Raw genomic sequence first — 20,424 nt, 5'->3', positions numbered from 1 at the left:
GGTTCCATACCAAGCATGCGGAACCATGTCAAAGGCCTTGCTGAAATTCAAGTACACTATGTCTACCACTCTCCCTTGATCCAACTCTCTGGTCACCCAATCAAAGTAATTGATCAGATTTCTCTAACAAGATTTACCTCTAGTAAAACCATGCTGCTTTGGATCTTGCTGTCCACAGGCACATGTACACATATAGACAGATTCCCTATATTCCCACAGGCACACACATACAGGCTGTTATAGCCCAGACTACCCAAGCAATAATGGGCACTTTTCGCTACTCTTATTATATATATTAAAAGGGACTTTGAAAATATTCTGCTAATTCTTTAGAGGAAAATGTTGCATGTCCTCTATCTGGTCTTCCTCCTTTCTTTGGCTGCTGATAGGTGGGGGCTCCACTGGGACCTCTTGCTCTCCTCCCTTTCCACCAGCAGCCCTGCCAGGTCTTTCCCTTGCTTATTCGGGCACTGGGCCTCTGATCTTTTTCTGCCCCTTTATGTGGTTTGCACCTCTGGTAGTGCCAGCACTGCCCTCCCACCTCAACTCGAATATCATAGCAACAGTATTTGGTCATGGGCTCTCTCTAGGCTAAAATGGTCCCTAGCTCTGGCTCCTAGGTGTTACTGTTGAGTGATGGCTAATGCTCCCCTCCTTTCCAGGGGCCATGAATGCTGCCTCTGCAGTAATCCTCAGCCTTGGCCAGCCCAGGAATGAAATTAAATATTAAACTACAGTATACATGGTTATCATTTATTTTCTGAACACTTAGTAAAATATTAACAGTTTGAGGAATAACATAAAGACACTGCAGTATTTGCAAGTGTGCAAGAGACAGGTTCTGAATGCAAACTCGGGTTAGCTGTTGAAAGACTATGCAGATTTCCACATTCATTGTTGATGCCTTTACAAGGGAGTCCTTTTCTGGAAACCCTGCAGCAGTTTGTCTCTTGGAACAGGTATGACATCTTGTTTTATTGCTTTATTTTTTAATTGTACAAAACCTTCATGAAATATGAGCAGAGGCTTACAGTCTCAAATAATATTAGCAAAATAATTACTTTTTTTTTTTTAAACTCCGGGTGTCAAACGAAATCCACTTGCTCACTCAGCTGGGGTCAGTGTATTTTTGCAGTTGGTAAGGCTGCCCCTGTAGTAGGAGGAATTGTCTTCAGTCTCTAAGGGAGGACCTTGGGAACTGTCAGCCTCAGCAGCCTTGGTCCCCAGTCGGGGCTCTGGGAGGAGAAGGAGAGCTCCAAAGTCTCGAATGAAAACGGGGATGAAGCAGCAGGGGTGGCGAGGGGGTCTGCTTCTGGAGGCGGTGAGAGTGTGGGGGGAGGAGAATGAAAGGGCTGCAACATGGTGGGATGAAGGATGAGACTTCAGCCGAGAAAAAATTATTGTGGGGTCAATGGGGAGGAATATATAGCAAATTCATTTTGAAGTTGGTGAGTAAGTTCTGAAGGAATTTGCGAATTCTTCATTTTGTTTATTAGTCGGGCAGTTACTGCTGCTCAATATTGGTCTTCCAGCTCCAGGGACCCAAGGGTGCCATGACCTTCAGCTGCAGGCTGCCACCAGGGGTTATCATCTGTTTGTTTATCTCTATTTGCACCTAGCTATTGCAGTGACAGTCCTTGGACAAGAAAGGGAAATGGCAGCTCCCTTTCAGCTCCCTGCGAGTGGACTTTTGAAGCAGACCCTAGGCAGGAGTCCTTCCCACCCACCAGCCTGTGTGTGCTGCTTCCACAGCCCCGTGTTCAGGAATCGAATCCAGATCTCCTGCTGAGCCACTGGGCCAACCCTAGCAAATGTTTTAACTTATTCAGATGATGATTAAACAATCAGTAAGCTCGTCTTTTTCCTTCAGGTTTTTATTTAATTTCTGGAAAGAGATTCCTCTCCCCAAACATATAGGTACTCCTATGATCCTCTCCTAGCCCCCACCCCCTTCTGCCAGCAGACGGTGAAGAGAGCAGCATTTCTTTATCTTGTTTGCTTTCTCTGATAGCTGAAGTCTGAATATGTTAAACTGGTGGGTCCTGCAAGCCTCGGGCCCTGAGTTTTCAGACTTCTGATTGAAGCCAGCAGAGGAGGAGGAGGCAGAGATGGGAAAGAAATGTTGCTCACTATTACTAGTTATTTATTTAGGGCTACCAGATGTAAGCAGCACTGCATGGAAACAGATAAGAGACTGCCCCTGTTCTGTCCTGCGGGTGGGAGTGTCTCGTGCCTGGTAAGGTAGAAAGAGGATCATACTGTACAGTACCAAAACGTCTCTCTCCCCTCCCTCCCTTACAAAGTACAGCCCCAGTTGCCCTATGCTCAGGCTTCAACGTGGGAAGAAAAGGAGGCTGCCATTGTAGTGGCGAACCCAAATCATGACAGAATAGTGCCGGGTTTTAGTTTAGGACGAGATTTCCCTCCCGTTCTCTGCCAGAAGGGTTATGAAGTGAGAGAAAGGGGGACGAAAAGGGATGTGAATGTTTTTATACTGAATCGGTTACCCTCTGTTTTAACTTTGTCTCAATGTCTCGAGTTTAGGAACTAGAAGAGGATTTGCACCAGAAAATTGCTGCAGAAATGAACCTGTCAGAAACTGCCTTCATCAGAAGACTGGCACCCACTGACGACTTTAGTAAAAGTAAACCTTTTTGCCCCTTTCACCATAATCCTCTAACCTTTCCTAGGGCTGGTTTAAAACATGAAGAGGCCTGAAACTATGTAAATTTTAAGTGGCCCGGTAGCATTATGTAAATGTAGTAATTATTTTATTGAGAGGCCCCTCACAATCTGAGGCTCTAAACTGTAGCTTGTGCCTAAATCTGTCTCCGCACTTTTCCCATAAGCACAGAACAGAAGAAAACGTTTAGTACATCTGGCCCAATGAGGGTTGCAAGTGTAAAGGGTTCCCTAATGTATGACTGGAAAATAGTATGGACCCAAAATACTTCTACAGCCAAACTGACGACCACCACCAGTGGGGAGGAGTCTGGAGCAGCCATGAGCAAATCTGTGTTGCTACCAACCTGGGCGACACCCATCTGACGGGCTCAGTAAGTAAAGTCCAGTTATTGGCTGAGACTGAATCCTGTATACTTAGGCTTCTCTTAAAATAAGATGAAGGTGAAAATACTGGAAGCCTGCAAGTTTGGCTAATCTATGAGCAGTTACTAGCAGCGGAGTTAGACACCAGCGGAGAGTTAGATACCAGCATGGAGGTGGGGGAGGTGAGGATATTGTAGGCCCCTGAAAATAGTGTGCTCATGGAGTCTTAACTGAAGACTTCAGCCCAGAGGTTACATATGGTTTGTTTTAAATCTGTCGATTGTTAGTTTCATTGTTAAATCTGTTGATTGTTAGTTTTAATATTATTTGTTAGGGTAATCAGCCTTTTGTATTCCCTCTCCTCATGTGGTAGATAAAATGATGGGAGGAATCTCCCAAATTTATTTATTGGTTCAATGTGTTGGTCGTGCAGATGGTGAAGAGGACCTGAGTAGAGACAAGAGGGGTAACTTCCAACTATTCTACTGAATGGACAGGAAGGACACCATCCTCCTCCCCTCCATGAATTCGGGCTCCACACTATCGGTTAGTGCTGGCCTAAATAAAGCATAAGTAGCTACCACTTTCAGAATACCAGCTTTATTTCTGGGTCATCCCGCCAGCAACTATATATGCATTGCCTTAGGGAAAAATCATCAATACTGAATATTCATAATTAATGGGATACAACAGTCAGGATTAATATCTCCTCCCCCACACTGGTTCTCAGGAACATAGGATTTACATTCCACATGTACATTTTTTTCTTTCTCTTGTCAACCCACCCCAAACTATAAGGGTGAAGCTCAACTCTCAGCTTTAAGTATACCTCAGTCTCAGTACTCTAATAAAGGAATGGGGTTCACACCCTTAGACTTTTCTACAGACACTTTATGCACTCAGTCTTCTCCCTTGGTCTACAGATAAAGTCATCAGGCCTCTATAATCTGACCATTATCCCTTCATATGCTGCAGAACCACACAGCTCATTTGATCTCTGAGGATCCTCTATGCTTATCCCATGAAGTCAATAACTGGTTTTGTCTCTACCACCTCCATTAGGAGTTTGATCCATGCATCCACCATCCTTTCTGTGAAAAAATATTTTTTGTGTTACTCGAGTCCACCCCCTCAGCTTTAAGTATACCTCAGTCTCAGTACTCTAATAAAGGAATGGGGTTCACACCCTTAGACTTTTCTACAGACACTTTATGCACTCAGTCTTCTCCCTTGGTCTACCCCGGCAATACCACATCAAAATTCAAATCCTGGGAATATGCTATTTCATTTCCCAGAACTACTCACAACTCCTTGGATCCCAATTTCCCACTCTCTCTTCATACTTCACATAATGTGCAGGGTTCCCCAGTATCCTCCATGCAATAATAGACCCCTTGGGGCACTCTTCATTTTGGAATCACCCCATACTCCTGCTGCTTCTGACCATTTTTCTCATAGGGAGGAACTGCCTCATTTTCACCACAGCTTCTGATTATTTCCTTGAGAGGAAGAAAAAACTCGCTCATTCCATGACCTTGGCCCTCTCCCCTTGAAGGGAAAAGCCCCTGCAGGGCTCTTCTTCTCACTGGGAGGGTCCCCAGGCCCACCAGTCTGCAGGCTGACCACTCTAGGCCACTACATCATGGAGGTCTCTTCTTTTACAGGTCCTATACAGATAAGGCATGAGCAAAAGGGTAATCTCCTGCCAAACCCCTTTTATACCTCCTGCTCAACCCTTCTCCACCAATCACACACCCTGGGTTATTAAGGGGACACTCACCATCCCTTAAACCAAATCATATTACCACATCATGTTACAATGTTCAGTTCTCTAAAAATGCCATCCTGCAGTCATTTGTTATTACTACACATATAGACATTCAAACATTTCCCAACAGGTCAATCATAATAAATCCTAGGTCTCCACATCTAGAACATCTTGTGCAACTAGAAACCAAAAAGGGGGTCTCCCCACACTTTATTTACCTGTACCACCCCACTCATGATTTTATAAACTCTCATGACCCATCTCAGCCATCTCTCTTCCAAGCTGAAGAATCGTTCAACCAATTCTTCTAAATGAGAGTGAAGTCTGGTTTCAGTAAAAGATAGGACAGAATTTCAATTTAAATCCTGTAATCCTGGTTCAGTTCTGTAATACTCGCACCACATTCCCCAACAATAGAGCAAGGACGTTTCTCTTTACAACTCACCATACCCAACAAATCTAGAATTGCATGGCAACTTCAAAGTCTGCGTTTTATGACTCTGTGATCTGCATGTATATGTCTTGCACTTGCTCGTGAGTGATTGGAAGGGGATATATATATATATATATATATATATATATATATATATGGGGGGGATGTTTTCAAGGAGGGTCCTTATAGGATATCCCACACTCTTATACCCTCTCCACTCCACCTGACCTCATGATCACTCCCCCTACCTCACAGTCTCTTCCTCCTCCCCATCCCCTTCCACACTTCCCTCACTGACTCTACCAGCTATTTCCCTCCTCCACCCACTCCCACTTGCTTGTCCCCACCTGCTCTCCCTCCCCCCACTCACTCACTGACTCTCATACTTTCTCCACCTCCTCTTTCCTCCTTTCTTTTCCCCAATTCATCCCCACCATGAATGCTTCCCCTTTATTCACACCCATGCTTTGTCCACCCTCCCATGCTTTATCTCCCACCTACCTCCACTGCCGACCACCCAGCAGACAGTGTAGTTGGACAAGAGAGAGGAGCTACAGGGCAGATTGTGGTGACAGCTAAGGGTTGTACAACATGAAAAGCCATGGTTCCTCTGGGTCTATGCTGACAGGGTCTGGGGAACTCTGCTGTCCCTTTTCTTTCTCTTCTGGGAAATCCCTTCTTTGAATGGTGAGGCTTGGATTCCCTGCCAGGCTCCCTCTTCATTTTATTTGGCACCAGCCTTGTCTTTGGCCCATGAGTCCCAGGCCCCCCCATTTGCACATATTTTTCTTGGCACCCCAGACCAGCCCAACAGGCGGTGCCCAGGACACCCCTCATCTCATCGCGCCTTGGATGACTGCCAGCTCGCCCTACTCAAAGGCAAGCCCTAACTAGCAGAGGTGATGGAGGTCATGCTTGGGACAAATATGGAAGGCAGTGATAGGAAAACAGTTGCGAGAACAGGTGAAAACATGGGAGAGGGAAGAGATAGTGAGGGTTGCATCTGGGAATTTTTATGCGCATCTATTCAAGGTAGACGAATCTCAACTGGGCAGCCTGGACAAGCCATTTTGGTCTTTATCTGCCATCATTTACTTTGCTACTAGTAAACAATGCTTAGTTTAACATCCTATTCATTCACATCCTTTCAAACCTTAAGGACATTAATAATCACAGTCTCTCAGAGAAAACAAGGATTTTTCATCTCACTAAGACATGACTATCCTGCCTGTTCTTGGAGGAGAAGACCATTAACAGCTATTAATCAAGTTTACTTAGGGAATAGCCACTGCTATTACTGGCATCAGTAGCATGAGATATTCTTAGTGTTTGGGTAATTGCCAGGTTCTTGTGGCCTGGATTGACCTCTGTTGGAAACAGGATGCTAGGCTTGATGGACCCTTGGTCTGACCCAGCATGGCAATTTCTTATGTTCTTTTTGCCCAAGGCAATCTCAAAAAATTCAAAGTTTTCTTCTGCTAAAGAAATAATTTGATTTATTTTTTGTTATTGTTGATCATTGTTAGTTTTAACTCTTCTACTGATGTAAAATTGTATTATTACAATATGAAAATGTTAATAAAAAAAGATTCAGCACAATATAGTAAGTCAGTAAATGATGGCAGATAAAGACCAAAATGGCCCATCCAGTCTACTCAGTAGCATTTTGTTCACTTTGGATAGTTGTGCGTACAGATTTCCATATGGAACCAGACAACCACTCCCTCTTCCCCATGTGTCTTTTAGGATGCAATTGCCACTGTGTGCAGGTTGCCCCAGTGCTTCATTACCATTTTCTTGCCACTAGGGATCCTCTGTTTAGCCCACACCTTTTCTGTTGTCTCCATCACCTCTTCTGGAAAGGGAATTCAGGCATCCACCATCTGCTCCATGAAAACACATTTCCTGGCATCCTTCAGTCTACCATGCTGAAGCTTCATATCATGTGCCCTATTTCTATTACTTCCTTTCCATTGAAAAAGTTTGCTACTGATGCATGAATACCTTTTAGGTATTTAAATTCGTTGTCATATCCCCCCTGTCTCTTCTCTCTTTAGGGGTATATGTCTTGAGGTCTTTCACCCCGCACCATTTTAGTTGCCTTTCGCTGGACCTAGCCTGTCTATATCCATGCTGAGATACAGCCTCCGGAACTGAACACGGCACTCTAGGTTCAGCCTCACCAATGACTTGTAGAGAGGCACTATGATCACTTCTTTTTTTTTTTTTTTTTTTCTACTGATTATGCCTCTCTCTAGGCAACCTAGCATCGCCCCTGGTTCTGACCATCATCTTATCACATTGTTTCGCTAAGTTGAGATCATCAGAAACGATCACCTTGAGATTTTTCTCCTGCTTTGGTGCACATCTGCTCTTCACAGAAATGAGCAATTTCTGCACACACAGAATTACACAAAAACTAGGGGCCTGGACTATTTTGTGTGTTGTGACAAAGGAGATAAACATCACAGTTGTAAATGTTTTTTTGTTTTTGTTTTTTTTTAAGGTTCCTGTTTTGGATTACGTTGGTTTACCCCTGCTAATGAAGTCGATCTCTGCGGACATGCAACACTGGCATCAGCTGCTGTGTTATTCCATAAGAAATGTAATGTATTCATTTTCCTTCAAATTATGGGCCTGGTTTTACTAAGGCTTTTCTTCCATTCTATGTCTATGGGAAACATGCTTAGCAAATGAAGCCCTATATTTGCATCTAAATTATGGAGTCTGACATTTTACTGTTTCCTATTAATGTTGACAAAAAGTAAATGTTGTGTTCTGCAGGCGCGGCCCCCTACCTCTTCTTCTGACCAGGCCAATGGCAGCGTCTGGGCCGACTGCCCTATACTGGGCTCAGCACCCCCGCGCGGCGGTGCGGACCTCCGGTCTTGCCGCCGGGATCGGAGCCATCCCTGCTCCTCTTCACTAGATTTAAAGGGACCTCGTCCCTTTAATTGCCTTCAGCTGATTCCTATCCACAGGGCCAGAGGAAGTATAAAAGGAGACTTCCTCTGACCATTCCTTGACTTGGCAACGTCTCCTGTGAGAGTTGTTTGAGTCTGCTTGCTTCGGTGAGTTCCAGCGTCTTGATTCCTTGTTCCAGCTTGTCTTGGTTTCCTGGTTCCTGACTTCGGATCGGCTAGCGGTGATTCCTGGTATTGACTTCGGACTGGCAAGTGGTGATCCCTCGGTGTGTGACCTCGGACTGGTAAGCGGCGACCCTCTGGCACTCGACCTTGGACTTCCTCCTGACCATCGTCTCCAAGGGCCCACCTAAGTCCCAGTGGCCCGGGTCCCTATGGGCTCCTCCCGGGGGGACTGCGGGTTTCCAGGGGTGTAGCTCCAGTTGGCCCTTGCACCGTACGTTTGCTCTTTGACCTCTCAAAGGTCCACCTAAGTCCAGCAGTCCGGGTCCCTACGGGCTCCTCCCGGGGGGACCGCGGACTTCCAGTGGCGAAGACACATCTCTGTTCCTCGACGTCACAACTCTTCGTCCGCCTCCACATTCACGCCTGTCTACAGTGCTGAGGGTCCACTGATCACATCTTCGGTTCCTGCCTCGCCACCCGACGGGAGAACCTACGGATCTTCCTCCAAGGTATACCATCCTCCCGTCGGCCCAAGGGTTCACAAGCCTGAGCATAACAGTAAAACTATATCCTTTATTTATGAAACAAGGTTAAAAAAAAAAAAGAATGTATTGCCTGGGCCCTTGAAGAATGATCTTGGGAGAGAGAGAGTCAGAGCCACATTGGCGCTAACAGAGAGCCTGTTTTGTTGCGTTTAATTAATTGCTGATCCACAGAGCCATTTGCAGGAAGGAAATGTAAGCAAGAAAGCAAACAACCAGCAGGAAAAAAAAAGTTGTGGACAAAACCTGAGGACAAGGGAGAAAAGTAAACAAGCAGTTGAGCTGGGAGATAGCTCAACCCCTCAAAAATTTAGCAGGAAGCAGAAAGGAGCAGAAAGCCTTAGGAGACTGTTAGAGCAGACAGAGCAGGACACAGAGAGGATCAGAAGCAGACAGGCTTGGCCGCTGCAGAGTGATTTAAAAAAAGGTTGCTTTTAGTTGTCAGAGAGAGAGAAAAAAAGAAATTGGGTGACAGAGGAAAACCTTTAACCCTGGAAGATGTAGGTTAAGTTCTTACCCACTGCTACAGCTCTAATAGAAAAAGCCTTTGAGAGAAGGTAAGCAGGAGAAATTTGCATGAAAGGAAATTTAGTTAAAATTACATTTACCAGCTGAGATGTGCAGAATAATAAACTTCTACTTTAGTTAAGTTTGAATGAAGAAAAGTTTGAATTGAATCTGACTGAATTTGGACACTAAATCAAAGGATCTGTTCAGTCAGAAGCTAGTGATAAAACCAGAATCTGTAACAATTGACTGGAACAAAGGGGAGGATTTTCAAAGGGTTAGGCGCGTATATTATGCATGTAACCCCGAAAACCCGCTCTTGCGCACGCCGAGCCTATTTTGCATAGGCTTGGTGACGCGCGGGAAGGGGCCGGGGCCTCCAGGCACAGTGGCCATTTGCCGCTGTGCCCGGGATCGCGGGCCGGCCATCGGCCGAAGCGCGCAATCTACGCCTGTCCGGAGGCAGGCGCAACTTATAGGACAAAGGTAAGGGGGGTTTTAGGTAGGGCTGGGGGGGGGCGGAGGGAACGGAGGAAGGCTGTGCGGCTCGGTGCGCGCAAGTTGCATAATTGTGCACCCCCTTGCGTGCGCCGACCCTGGATTTTATTTATTTATTTATTTATTTATTAACTTTTATTTACCGACATTCGTGGAGCACATCATGCCGGTTTACAAAGAACTCAGGCGGGAAATACAATGAAACAATATAACAATATAACAATAACACATTAATAACAGAAACCAAAAATCAGAATACAAAGAGAACCAAAGGAGCAATGATAACGGGGGGGAGGAAGGGGGAGGGAGCGGTGGGGGAGGATAGGCAGGGGGCAGGGTATGGGGAGGGAGGGAGGGTATTCACTGGGATAAAGTTTATTTAAGGGGAAACTGGAGGTGCAAAAGAGAGAGAGGTGTACTCTGGGAGAGTACACCTCTCTACCTCTCTCTCTCTACCTCTACCCACGCGTAGTTTTTAAAATCTGGCCCAAAGTGTTCAAGTACTGGCACTACATATGTACCCTGGCAGAGTGAACTGCTGTTAGAGCAGTTTTAAGATCTGTACAGTTTTTGATTGGAGCTAAATCTCCAAATGAATACGTGAGATAAAATTAAGGGTAATTTTCTTTGCTAACTAAAACCCTTCTCTACTAGAGCTATATATACCAGTGAGACTGACTTACAGTACTTATAATCAGAGAAAGAAAAGTACATTTGAATAACTGACAAAACTAGACAAGGCCCCACATTTACTTGTTTATAAAATTTCTGTTCCATCCATATCAGATCAGCTATGCTGGGTGGATTGCAGCAAAATATAAAATTCATAAGCAGACAAAGGAAATGCAACAATAATAACAGATCTTTATCTAATAAGTGTACCATAAATTTAAAAATTCTCAATGAGTCTAGCTACCCTTTAAAAAGGCTTCCTGAAAAAAAAAGACCTTGAGCTTTTTCATAAATATTAACATAATCATCAGTGGCCTGGAACTCTAATGGCAAGGATTTCCACATTGTTGGCCCAGTCACTGAGACGGCCCAACTCTGCTTCCTTAAGATGGGCTTACTTGGCAGAAGGTAGAGTTGGCAATCACTCATTAGAAGAATGCAGCATCCAAACTGGAGAGTATGTACTAGTAAATTGGTTCGTTTTTATTAGTTAGTACATAGCTCAGTACAGTGTCTCCAGCAAAAGAGGCATATGCATGCTTAGATTCTCTTGCGGAAGACAACTCGTGTAAAGGGTGGATAGATTCTCTCTGAGTCTGTAAAGCTTCGGATAGTAGGTGCTGTGCCGTGATTGTGCCAGGACTGGGGGACCGGAGAGTCAAAGAACTTGTGCCTACGCACTCCAGCATCATCAGCAAGACTGCAGAACTGTGAACTATATTTTGCACACCTGCTACAAAGAAAATATATTTCTGGCCAGAAACGCTGGGGTAGATTTTATAAATTTGCGCGAGGGCGTACTTTTGTTTGTGCACCAGGCGCGAACAAAAGTACGCTGGATTTTATAAGATACGCGCGTATCTTATAAAATCCGGGGTCGGCGCGCACAAGGGGGTGCACATTTGTGCAACCTGCGTGCGCCGAGCCCGGCGTGCGTTGCCTGTTCCCTCCAAGGCCGCTCCGAAATATGTACCTAGTATAATTTTATGTGAAATACAGAACATGATGACAGATCATATGGCCCATCTACTCAGCCAATCCACATCACCTGTTCAGCTTTATAGCCTTTTCCTCTTTCTCAGAAATCCATTAGGAATCTGTTCCATGAGTGGTCCACTCTTTTTGTAAAGAAATATTTCTTTAGAATACTCCTGATATTCTTCACTTTCACCCTCATGCCATTTACATTTGTTCTAAAGCGTTCTTTCTTATAGAAGAAGCTCACTTCCTGTGCATGAAGTTAGCAAGTAGCGCATTTAAAACAAATTGGAGAAAATTCTTTTTCACTCAATGCACAATTAAGTTCTGGAATTCATTGCCGGAGGTTGTGGTTAGGCAATTTAAAAAAGGTTTTGATGAGTTCCTGGAGAAGTCCATAAATTCCTATTAATCAAGTTGACTTAGGGAACAGCCACTGCTATTACTGTCATTAGTAGCAATGGATCTATTTAATGTTTGGATACTTGTCAGGTACTTGTTACCTAGATTGGCCACTGTTGGAAACAGGATGTTGGACTTGATGGACTCTTGGTCTGACCCAGTATGGCAACTTCCTAGGTTTACAAGGGAATAAGGCAGTTTGTGAGGAATGGGGGTCTGCTGTAGTTACACAATGTTAGGTTCTATCTTAGGAGTTACCATCCAGGAAAGAGATCTTGATGTTATAGTGAGTAATACATTGAAATCGTCTGCTCAGTGTGCTGTGGCGATCAAAAAAGCAAACAGAATGTTAGGAATTATTAAGAAGGGAATGGAAAATAAAACAAGGGATATTATAATGCCTCTGTATTGCTCCATGGGGAGACTGCATCTTGAATACTGTGTGCAGTTCTAGTCACCACATCTCAAAAAAGATATAGCTGCACTAGAGAAAGTGCAGAGAAGGGCGACCAAAATGATTAGTGGCATGGAACAGTTGCCCTATGAGGAAAGGCTAAGGAAGTTAGGACTGTTCAGTTTGGAGATGAGACAACCAAGGGGGGGATATGATAGAGGTCTACAAAGTCATGAAAGGACTTGAACAAGTTAATGTAAATTGGTTATTTACTCTCTCAGATAATAGAAAAACCAGGGGGAACTCAATGAAGTTAGCAAGTAGCTCATTTAAAACAAATTGAAGAAAATTCTTTTTCACTCAGCACATAGCTAAGTTCTGGAATTCATTGACAGAAGATGTGGTTTCAGCAGTTAATATAACTGGGTATAAAAAAAGGTTTGGATAAGTTCCTAGAGGTTAAATCCATAAATTTATTTATTTATTTATTTAGGGCTTTTTTATACCGACACTCATGATACCAATCATATCGTATCGGTTTACAATAAACAGTGGTGCAATCACATTAACAACAACATGAACAATAGGCTAGGAGAGAAGAAGAGAGTGAGAAGTTACAATAAACAGGGGCACTTGAACTGGGAGGAGGAAAAGCCAGAGTAATGGCTAGCATAGAAAGTTAATATTTAGTCTCAGACATAAATAATAAAAGATATATACATAAGGCTATAATAAACACTAGTATACCGGAATGATTGTAATCAGCTATACATGGTATCCTATACCTAGTTGTAGCAGTAGGGGATGTCAAACTGCTATGACGGTAATTAATAAGCAACAGTAGCCTGTGATCTATCTAATGTCTGGGTACTTGCCAGGTACTTGTGATTTGGATTGGCCACTGTTGGAAACAGGATACTGGGCTTGATGGACCCTTAGTCTGACCCAGTATGGCATATCTTATGTTCTTATTAAGGAAGCCATATACATTAGTTATCATACCCTTCATTTTATCTGCATGATCACACCAATGTTCAAACTGTGTTTTACCCAGAAGTAAATCCTCCCCAACTCTCTCTGCCATAAATAAATGTCTGATTTATAGGTATCAGAAGATCTCATTACTCTGCAAATGATATCTATCATGCAAAGCTTGAAAAGTGAGATCCCCCCCTCCCCCCATAACTGACCCAGACGGATAATTCCTTCTTCCACCCAATTTCTGAAATAAAGCATGTTCAATCCCGCTGGGAAGGAGCTATTGTAATTAATGGATGATTAAAGAAACACTGTCTCCTGCTCACTAAGTTATGCTGCCATAACCTCAAAGTGTTACCCATAGTTGGAGGCAAGCAGGTAATCTGTTGCCAAATCAGAGCCCATAATGGCATACCACCAACTATCGCCTGTTTCAGCGTTACCCACAATTTCTGTTCACATTTTCTATTCCAATCTAAAATAGCATGCATTTGAGCAGCCACATAATACCAACTAAGATGGGGGACTCCAAGCCCACCCTTCAATTTAGGACGAAACATTACACTTCTAGCAATCCAGGGGGGCTTACACTTCCAGATGAAAGCAAAGATATGAATTGCTATTGTTTTAGCACAGCAGTAGACATGTGTATTGGAAGAAACTGAAAATAACAACAGAATCTGGGTAAAACATTCATTTTTATGATTGCTATCCTGCCCAACCAGGACAACATGAACTCTGACCAGGTTTCTAAATCACAGAATATAATTTTTATCAAGGGAGAGTGTTCCGCGGTCGTCCCGTGCACGGGCCTGCTCACCTTCACAGTCCCATGGCAGGTCCTGGGTCGGCCTCCCTAGCGGTAGTTGCCAACTCCTCTAGGCCCTGGCTTCCCGCGGCAGCGGTCGCCGGGCCTTCCACTGCGCGCCAGGCCTCACGCCGAAGCTCGGCGTCCTCAGTGATGTTGGCCACGTCCCTATGTGCGCGCAGACTGCCCGGCCTCTTGTAGGGCCAAGGGCGGGCCTTAGCTCCGTGGCGCACCCTGATTGATCCCCCGATATAAGGAAGTTCCTGTCTGTGCTTCCTTGCCTTGGCAATCGGGTTGGCTTGTATGCTAGATTGCCTCTGCATTTGTTCCTGATCTTGTCTTGTTCCAGTCCTGTTCCTGCCTTGTTCCTGCATTCTAGTTCCTGCTCGTCTTGTTCCTGTGTTCGTCTGTACGTTTTCCCAGGTAGTAACTCCGGACTGTCTAACTGGTACTGACCTCAGCTTGTTCCTTGACCCGCCTGCCTCAAGACCTCAGCTTGTTCCTTGACCCGCCTGCCTCCTGACTTCGGCCTGCCTGTGACCTCGTCTGATCTCCGGTATCTGCCTTGTTGACCATCCCACGGCCTTCCTCTGGACTCTGACCTTTGCTCGCCTGACTTCGTCCCTAGATTCTGCTCTGTTCCTTGCCTTGTCATCACCTACGCTGTTCTGGTCCTCCTTGCTCCATTGGACCTCTAATCTCGAACCCAATTGCGCTCTCCCTGTGTCTGTGGGCAGCCGGACTTCTACTCTCCCAGGAGACCCTGCGAGGCTCACCTAAGTCCAAGCTGCCCAGGTCCCTACGGGCTCCTCCCGGGGGGACCTCATGCTTCCAGTGGTGAAGCTCATCCGAGCATCTGTCTCCTCCCGTGCTCTGCCCCCTGGGGGCAGTTGCCTTCTGTTCCCTATCAGGAGGTGTCTCTCCACTGCCCCAGGACAAGGGTCCACCTCCGAGCACAACAGAATAATTCAGTTTATACAACTCATCTAAGCTATTGCTAATATGAATACCCAGGAATTTAATTTTCTTATTGGCCCACTTAAAGGGAAATTTGCTTCTCAACTGAGAGAGCTGATCTAGAGTTTGGGTAATTGCCAGGTTCTTGTGGTCTGGTTTGGCCTCTGTTGGAAACAGGATGCCGGGCTTGATGGACCTTTGGTCTGACCCAGCATGACAATTTCTTATGTTCTTACTGGAACAGAAAGATTGAGCAGTTCTGACTTAACCAGATTTAATTTAAATCCAGAAACTTTACTGAACTCGCTGAAGGCGTCCACTGCCCCAGCTAACGATTGATAGGGTTTCGTCTATGTAAATAAAATATCATCAGCAAAAAGAGACATCTTCTAACTAATAATACCCACTGAGACCTCAGCAATATTACCTGATTTACAGATTTTTATCAGCAGGGGTTCCAAACATAAGGCAAAATGCAAAGGAGACAGAGGACATCCTTGTCTTGTCCCCCGCCTTACAGCAAAAAGGTCAGACTAGCTACCATTAACCTTAATGCAAGCTTTCGGGTCACTATAAAGCTGATGGAACCAACTGAGAAAAAGGGACCCAAAGTTCATTTTTTCCAAGGTGCAGAATAAAAAGGGCCAATGCTCCATGTCGAAGGCTTTCTCAGCATCCACCGAAAGCAGAACAGCAGGAATATGTTCTTTCTGTACCCACCATATGAGATCAATGATTTTGCGCACATTGCCTGCCGTCATCCTGCCGGGGATGAAACCAGTCTGGTCAGGATGTACCAGTCTAGCCGTTACCCTGTTCAAACAACTAGACAAAATGTTTCTCATATCTTAAGGTCCACGTTAAGCAATGATACAGGCCTATAGGACCCGCATGAAGCCCAGTCGTGGCCAGGTTTGGCTGGAATAGTAATACCTGCCACACTGGACCCAGGAAATAAAGAGTTGCCTGATCTTAGGGAATTAAACATTGTCAATAAAGAAGGCACCAATGCAGGAGAGAATCTTTTGTAAAATTGGGCTGTAAAACCATCCAGTCACAGTGCACCAGTTCCGTGTTTTCACGCTGCGGGGCCTGTAAATGCAGATGCATGGTGCACACGTGTGCCTAGAGCAGTGGTTCTCAACCTTTTTCCCATCGTGACACACCTGACAGGCCACGCTCACATGTGTGACACACTGCTCACTACAATTTTTGGCGGAAATAAAAAATAAAGATCCAGTATTATTTTTATTGTTAAGAATGACACAAGGAAAAGATACGTATTCTGTCTGAACAGAAATTGCATAAATAGTAAACATCCCACACCAAAAAAGCACCAATTTCCGGCACTCAAACAGTAACCACCTTACCTAAGAAAAGACAACACTAAAAATATTACACCAGACCTTAAGACACCAATACATCTCCTATTAGGAAAACATACCAAGTCAGTCTGCTATAGAGCCCTACACTAGCAGAAAACCTCACCTGAGTCACATGTGCTGACCCTCACCTAACAAAGAATAAAGAGACCAAAACGCATAACTAGAAGCATGCAGACAAAAACTGAATTGGAAACCGTAACAAGCCAGAGTCTCTGTATGCAGTGCAACAAAGGAAAAAAAGAAACATCAAAACAAATGAAACAAATAAAACTTCTCCTTTACTTTCAAGACTACAGATCAGTACTCCAGGCCATACTGTTTTCAAAGATAGACTACTGTAACGCGCTCCTCCTTGGCCTTCCAGCTACCTCAACGAAACCACTACAAAATGCCGCAGCACGGATCCTTACTAACTCCCGGCGCAAGGACCACATCACACCAATCCTAAAAAAATCTTCATTGGCTACCTATCAACCACAGAATAATGTTCAAGACCTTATCCATCATCCACAAAAACATACATCACCGATCTACTCTACAACTCAAAATTCCTCTCGAATTTCACGTTTCCACAAGACCGATCAGATCGGCTTATAAAGGATCGCTACAAGCCCCCCCTAGCAAATCCACGAGTCACACTTCAATCCAGAAACGAGCACTATCCACGGCTGGTCCATACCATTGGAATCTTCTTTCCCCGGAACTGCGACAAGAACAATGCCCGTTCTCATTCAGAAAGAAACTAAAAACGTGGCTGTTCACACAAGCCTTCCCTTAATGGACACCCTACTAACAACACAGCTATCCGTTCCTTTTTCACAAATCCGCCCCCCCCCCCTTGGTGCCTGCTGTTCTATTGACCTAAAAACTAAGCCATTGTCTAAGATCCTGTGTTAATCTTTGTTATACTATTCTTAGTTACGTTTTTAATCAATTATGTTAATCATATGCCTATGCTCTCTTCTCTCCCACACTGTAAACCCCCTGTTCATTGTAACTTTATCTTCCTAGTTAATTGGTTACCCCGAGTTCAATGTAAACCGGTATGATAAGACGCTAGTCTTGAGTATCGGTATATCAAAAGTATTTAAATAAATAAATAAAATAAATAAACATCACCCATCCTTATAAAACAAATCAAGAAATATAAAATCAGTAGCAGTAAAACCTTATTAACAAAAAGAACAGATTATTTCAAAACAGCGGATGAATGGAATATCCAATAATTAAAAACTCATATCAAAAATTTCTAGATACCAATGAAATATTTCAAAATAGCAGGCACAAAGACCCAGTAATGAAAAAGAATAAGAATACAAAAAACGTTTTGCTCTGCATACCTGGGAACGTTTGATATCCAGGTGCCCTGAGATTGTTTTGAATTAGCAGGAGGGATGGTTTGCTTGCAACTTTCTCCTCTCTCTCACACTGGCTCTCAATCGCTCACATACACGTGCTTTTTCTCTCTCACTTATATAGGCTCTTAATTACACATTTACACACATGCTGTCTATCTTTTCAGGCTTACACACACAGGCTTTCAATCACACACATACATGCTGTCTTTTTCTCTCACACATAGACTCTCATTCACATGCTTACAAACATGCTCTCTCTTTCTCTCATTTACACACAGGCTCTCAATCACATACTCACATGCTCCCTCACCTAAACCAGCTCTCAATCACACACATACTCTTTCACATATACAGGCTCTCAATCATTCACATACATGCTATCTCACTCACACACACACAGGATCTCAAACACACATGCTTGCTTATTCACTCACTCTCCCCCCTCCCCCGAACTAGAGGCAGCATCAGCCTCCTCCACTTCTAACCCTAAAGACAGCAGCAACCTACCGTACTTCATTTTCAGCCCTCACGGAGAAAGGAGTCCCTTTGGCTACGGGGGTTGACGACGTTCTTCATTTTTCTCTGAGTCACACTGCTCATTCCTCAGGCTGTGCCTCTCTTCTCTTCTTCGGGCCGATGCTGCCCGCACTAGCATGGTCTCTTCTTCCCGCACACGCACCCACTGCTCACCACTTCCTCTTCCGGGCCCCGGGGGGAGGGGGGGCAGGAAGAAGAGAGCATGCTGGTGCCGCTGACTCCAGCTGTCCTGCTGCGTTCCGCCCGGGCTATCAGCATTTTAAGCATGGGCGGAAGACCTATTTCACTTGTGTAGAGGGAGCAGCTGGGTCAGCGACACACCTGCGTGTTCTTGGCGACACACTGGTTGAGAACCACTGGCCTAGAGGATGGCACAGCACTATGGTGGGAGGCTGGGTGGCAGCATTCATGCAGCGAAGAGGACTCTCAGCACTTCTGGCGGTGCTTGGGTGAGTGTGGCCAGTTGCGGGACCACCCTGCAACCGGCCAAACATAACATAGGAATTTCAAACTTGTGATAATTCAGCTTCTTGCTCTCGCATGTGTTACCATCTGTTCAATATATGGATGCTTTTCTGTGTAAATACAGTTAAATGTATTCTTCTGAAGTAGTCTCCAAAAACGCATTTTTAAATCAAATGGACAAGCTAAAAGCCTGACCAAAGTAGCCAAGTTTAGAAATATATATAGGAAGATGATGAGGATCCTAACAGGATCAGTGACAATGCAGGATCTTACAATATTTTTGTCAGTATTAGCTACTAAATAAAATATGCATTTCTCCAAACCCCCATTCCCCACAGACTGCCATATCCCCTTGCAAACCTAAGAAGTTGCCATACGGGTCAGACCAAGGGTCCATCAAGCCCAACATCCTGTTTCCAACAGTGGCCAATCCAGGTTTACAAGTACCTGGCAATTACCCAAACACTAAGAAGATCCCATGCTACTAATGCCAGTAATAGCAGTGGCTATTCCCTAAGGGGTAGATTTTCAAACACGGCGCGTTCGTGTACTTTTGCTGGCGCATCAGGCGCAAGCAAAAGTACGCGGGATTTTAGTAGATACGCGCGTATCCGCTAAAATCCTGGATCAGCGCGCGCAAGGCTATCGATTATGTATAGCCGGCGCGCGCCGAGCCGCGCAGCCTACCCCCGTTCCCTCCAAGGCCGCTCCGAAATCGGAGCGGCCTTGGAGGGAATCCTCTAACGCCCTCCCCTCACCTTCCCCTCCCTTCCTCTACCTAACCTACCCCCCCGGCCCTGTCTAAACCCCCCCCTTACCTTTGTTGGGGATTTACGCCTCCCGGAGGGAGACGTAAATCCCCGCGCGCCAGCGGGCCCCTAGCGCGCCGGGACGCAACCTGGGGGCGGGTACGGAGGGTGCGGCCACGCCCCCAGACCGCCCCGGGCCGTAACCACGCCCCCGGGCCCGCCCCCAAAACGCTGCCGACACGCCCCGAAAACGGCGTGGCGCTCGGCCCCACCCCCGACACGCCCCCCTTCAAAAACCCCGGGACTTACGCGAGTCCCGGGGCTCTGCGCGTGCCGGTAGGCCTATGTAAAATAGGCTCACCGGCGCGCAGGGCCCTGCTCGCCTAAATCTGCCCGGTTTTGGGCGGATTTAGGCGAGCAGGGCTCTTAAAATCCGCCCCTAAGTAAACTTGATTAATAGCAGTTAATGGGCTTCTAAACCTTTTTTAAACCCAGCTATACTAATTGCCCAAACACATCCTCTGGCAGCAAATTCCAGAGCTTAATTGTGTGTTGAAAACTTAAAGCAAGTCATAGATGTATTAAGTTAGTCCAATAAAAAGGTATCTACAAATTGCTTGATGCTTATTTCTGCATTTTCTATGGAAAATTACTCCTTCCTTTATCAGTCTGCCAATATTTGAATGTTTATTATATCCCCCTTTCTCTTCTTTCCTCCAGTGAATACGTTTGTATTTTTTATGATATATAAATTACGAATGTTTACAAAAGGTGCTTAAATGATCAGTAGCCAGGGTTGAAACCTTGATGACTGGCACAACTGCTCACATGTTTCAATCTTGCTCTGACTCAAGCC

The 20,424-nt window shown here is 45.0% G+C and overlaps 1 protein-coding gene across 2 annotated transcripts in view; it reads left to right on the top strand.

The window, feature by feature from the left end:
- Window positions 1–808: 808 nt before the first annotated feature.
- PBLD (phenazine biosynthesis like protein domain containing) overlaps window positions 809–20,424 on the top strand; it is a 44,435-nt gene continuing 24,819 nt past the window's right edge. For both annotated transcript variants that reach the window (XM_029609671.1, XM_029609672.1), the window contains exons 1-3: window positions 809–959; window positions 2,545–2,644; window positions 7,756–7,854. In XM_029609671.1, coding sequence (XP_029465531.1) covers window positions 876–959; window positions 2,545–2,644; window positions 7,756–7,854 — 283 coding nt within the window. In that variant the 5' untranslated portion in view covers window positions 809–875. The remainder of the gene's footprint in view (window positions 960–2,544; window positions 2,645–7,755; window positions 7,855–20,424) is intronic.

Source organism: Rhinatrema bivittatum, chromosome 7 (genome assembly GCF_901001135.1).
Source record: "Rhinatrema bivittatum chromosome 7, aRhiBiv1.1, whole genome shotgun sequence".
NCBI classification, from domain to species: Eukaryota; Metazoa; Chordata; class Amphibia; order Gymnophiona; family Rhinatrematidae; genus Rhinatrema; species Rhinatrema bivittatum.
This window is presented reverse-complemented; position numbering and strand designations above follow the sequence as displayed.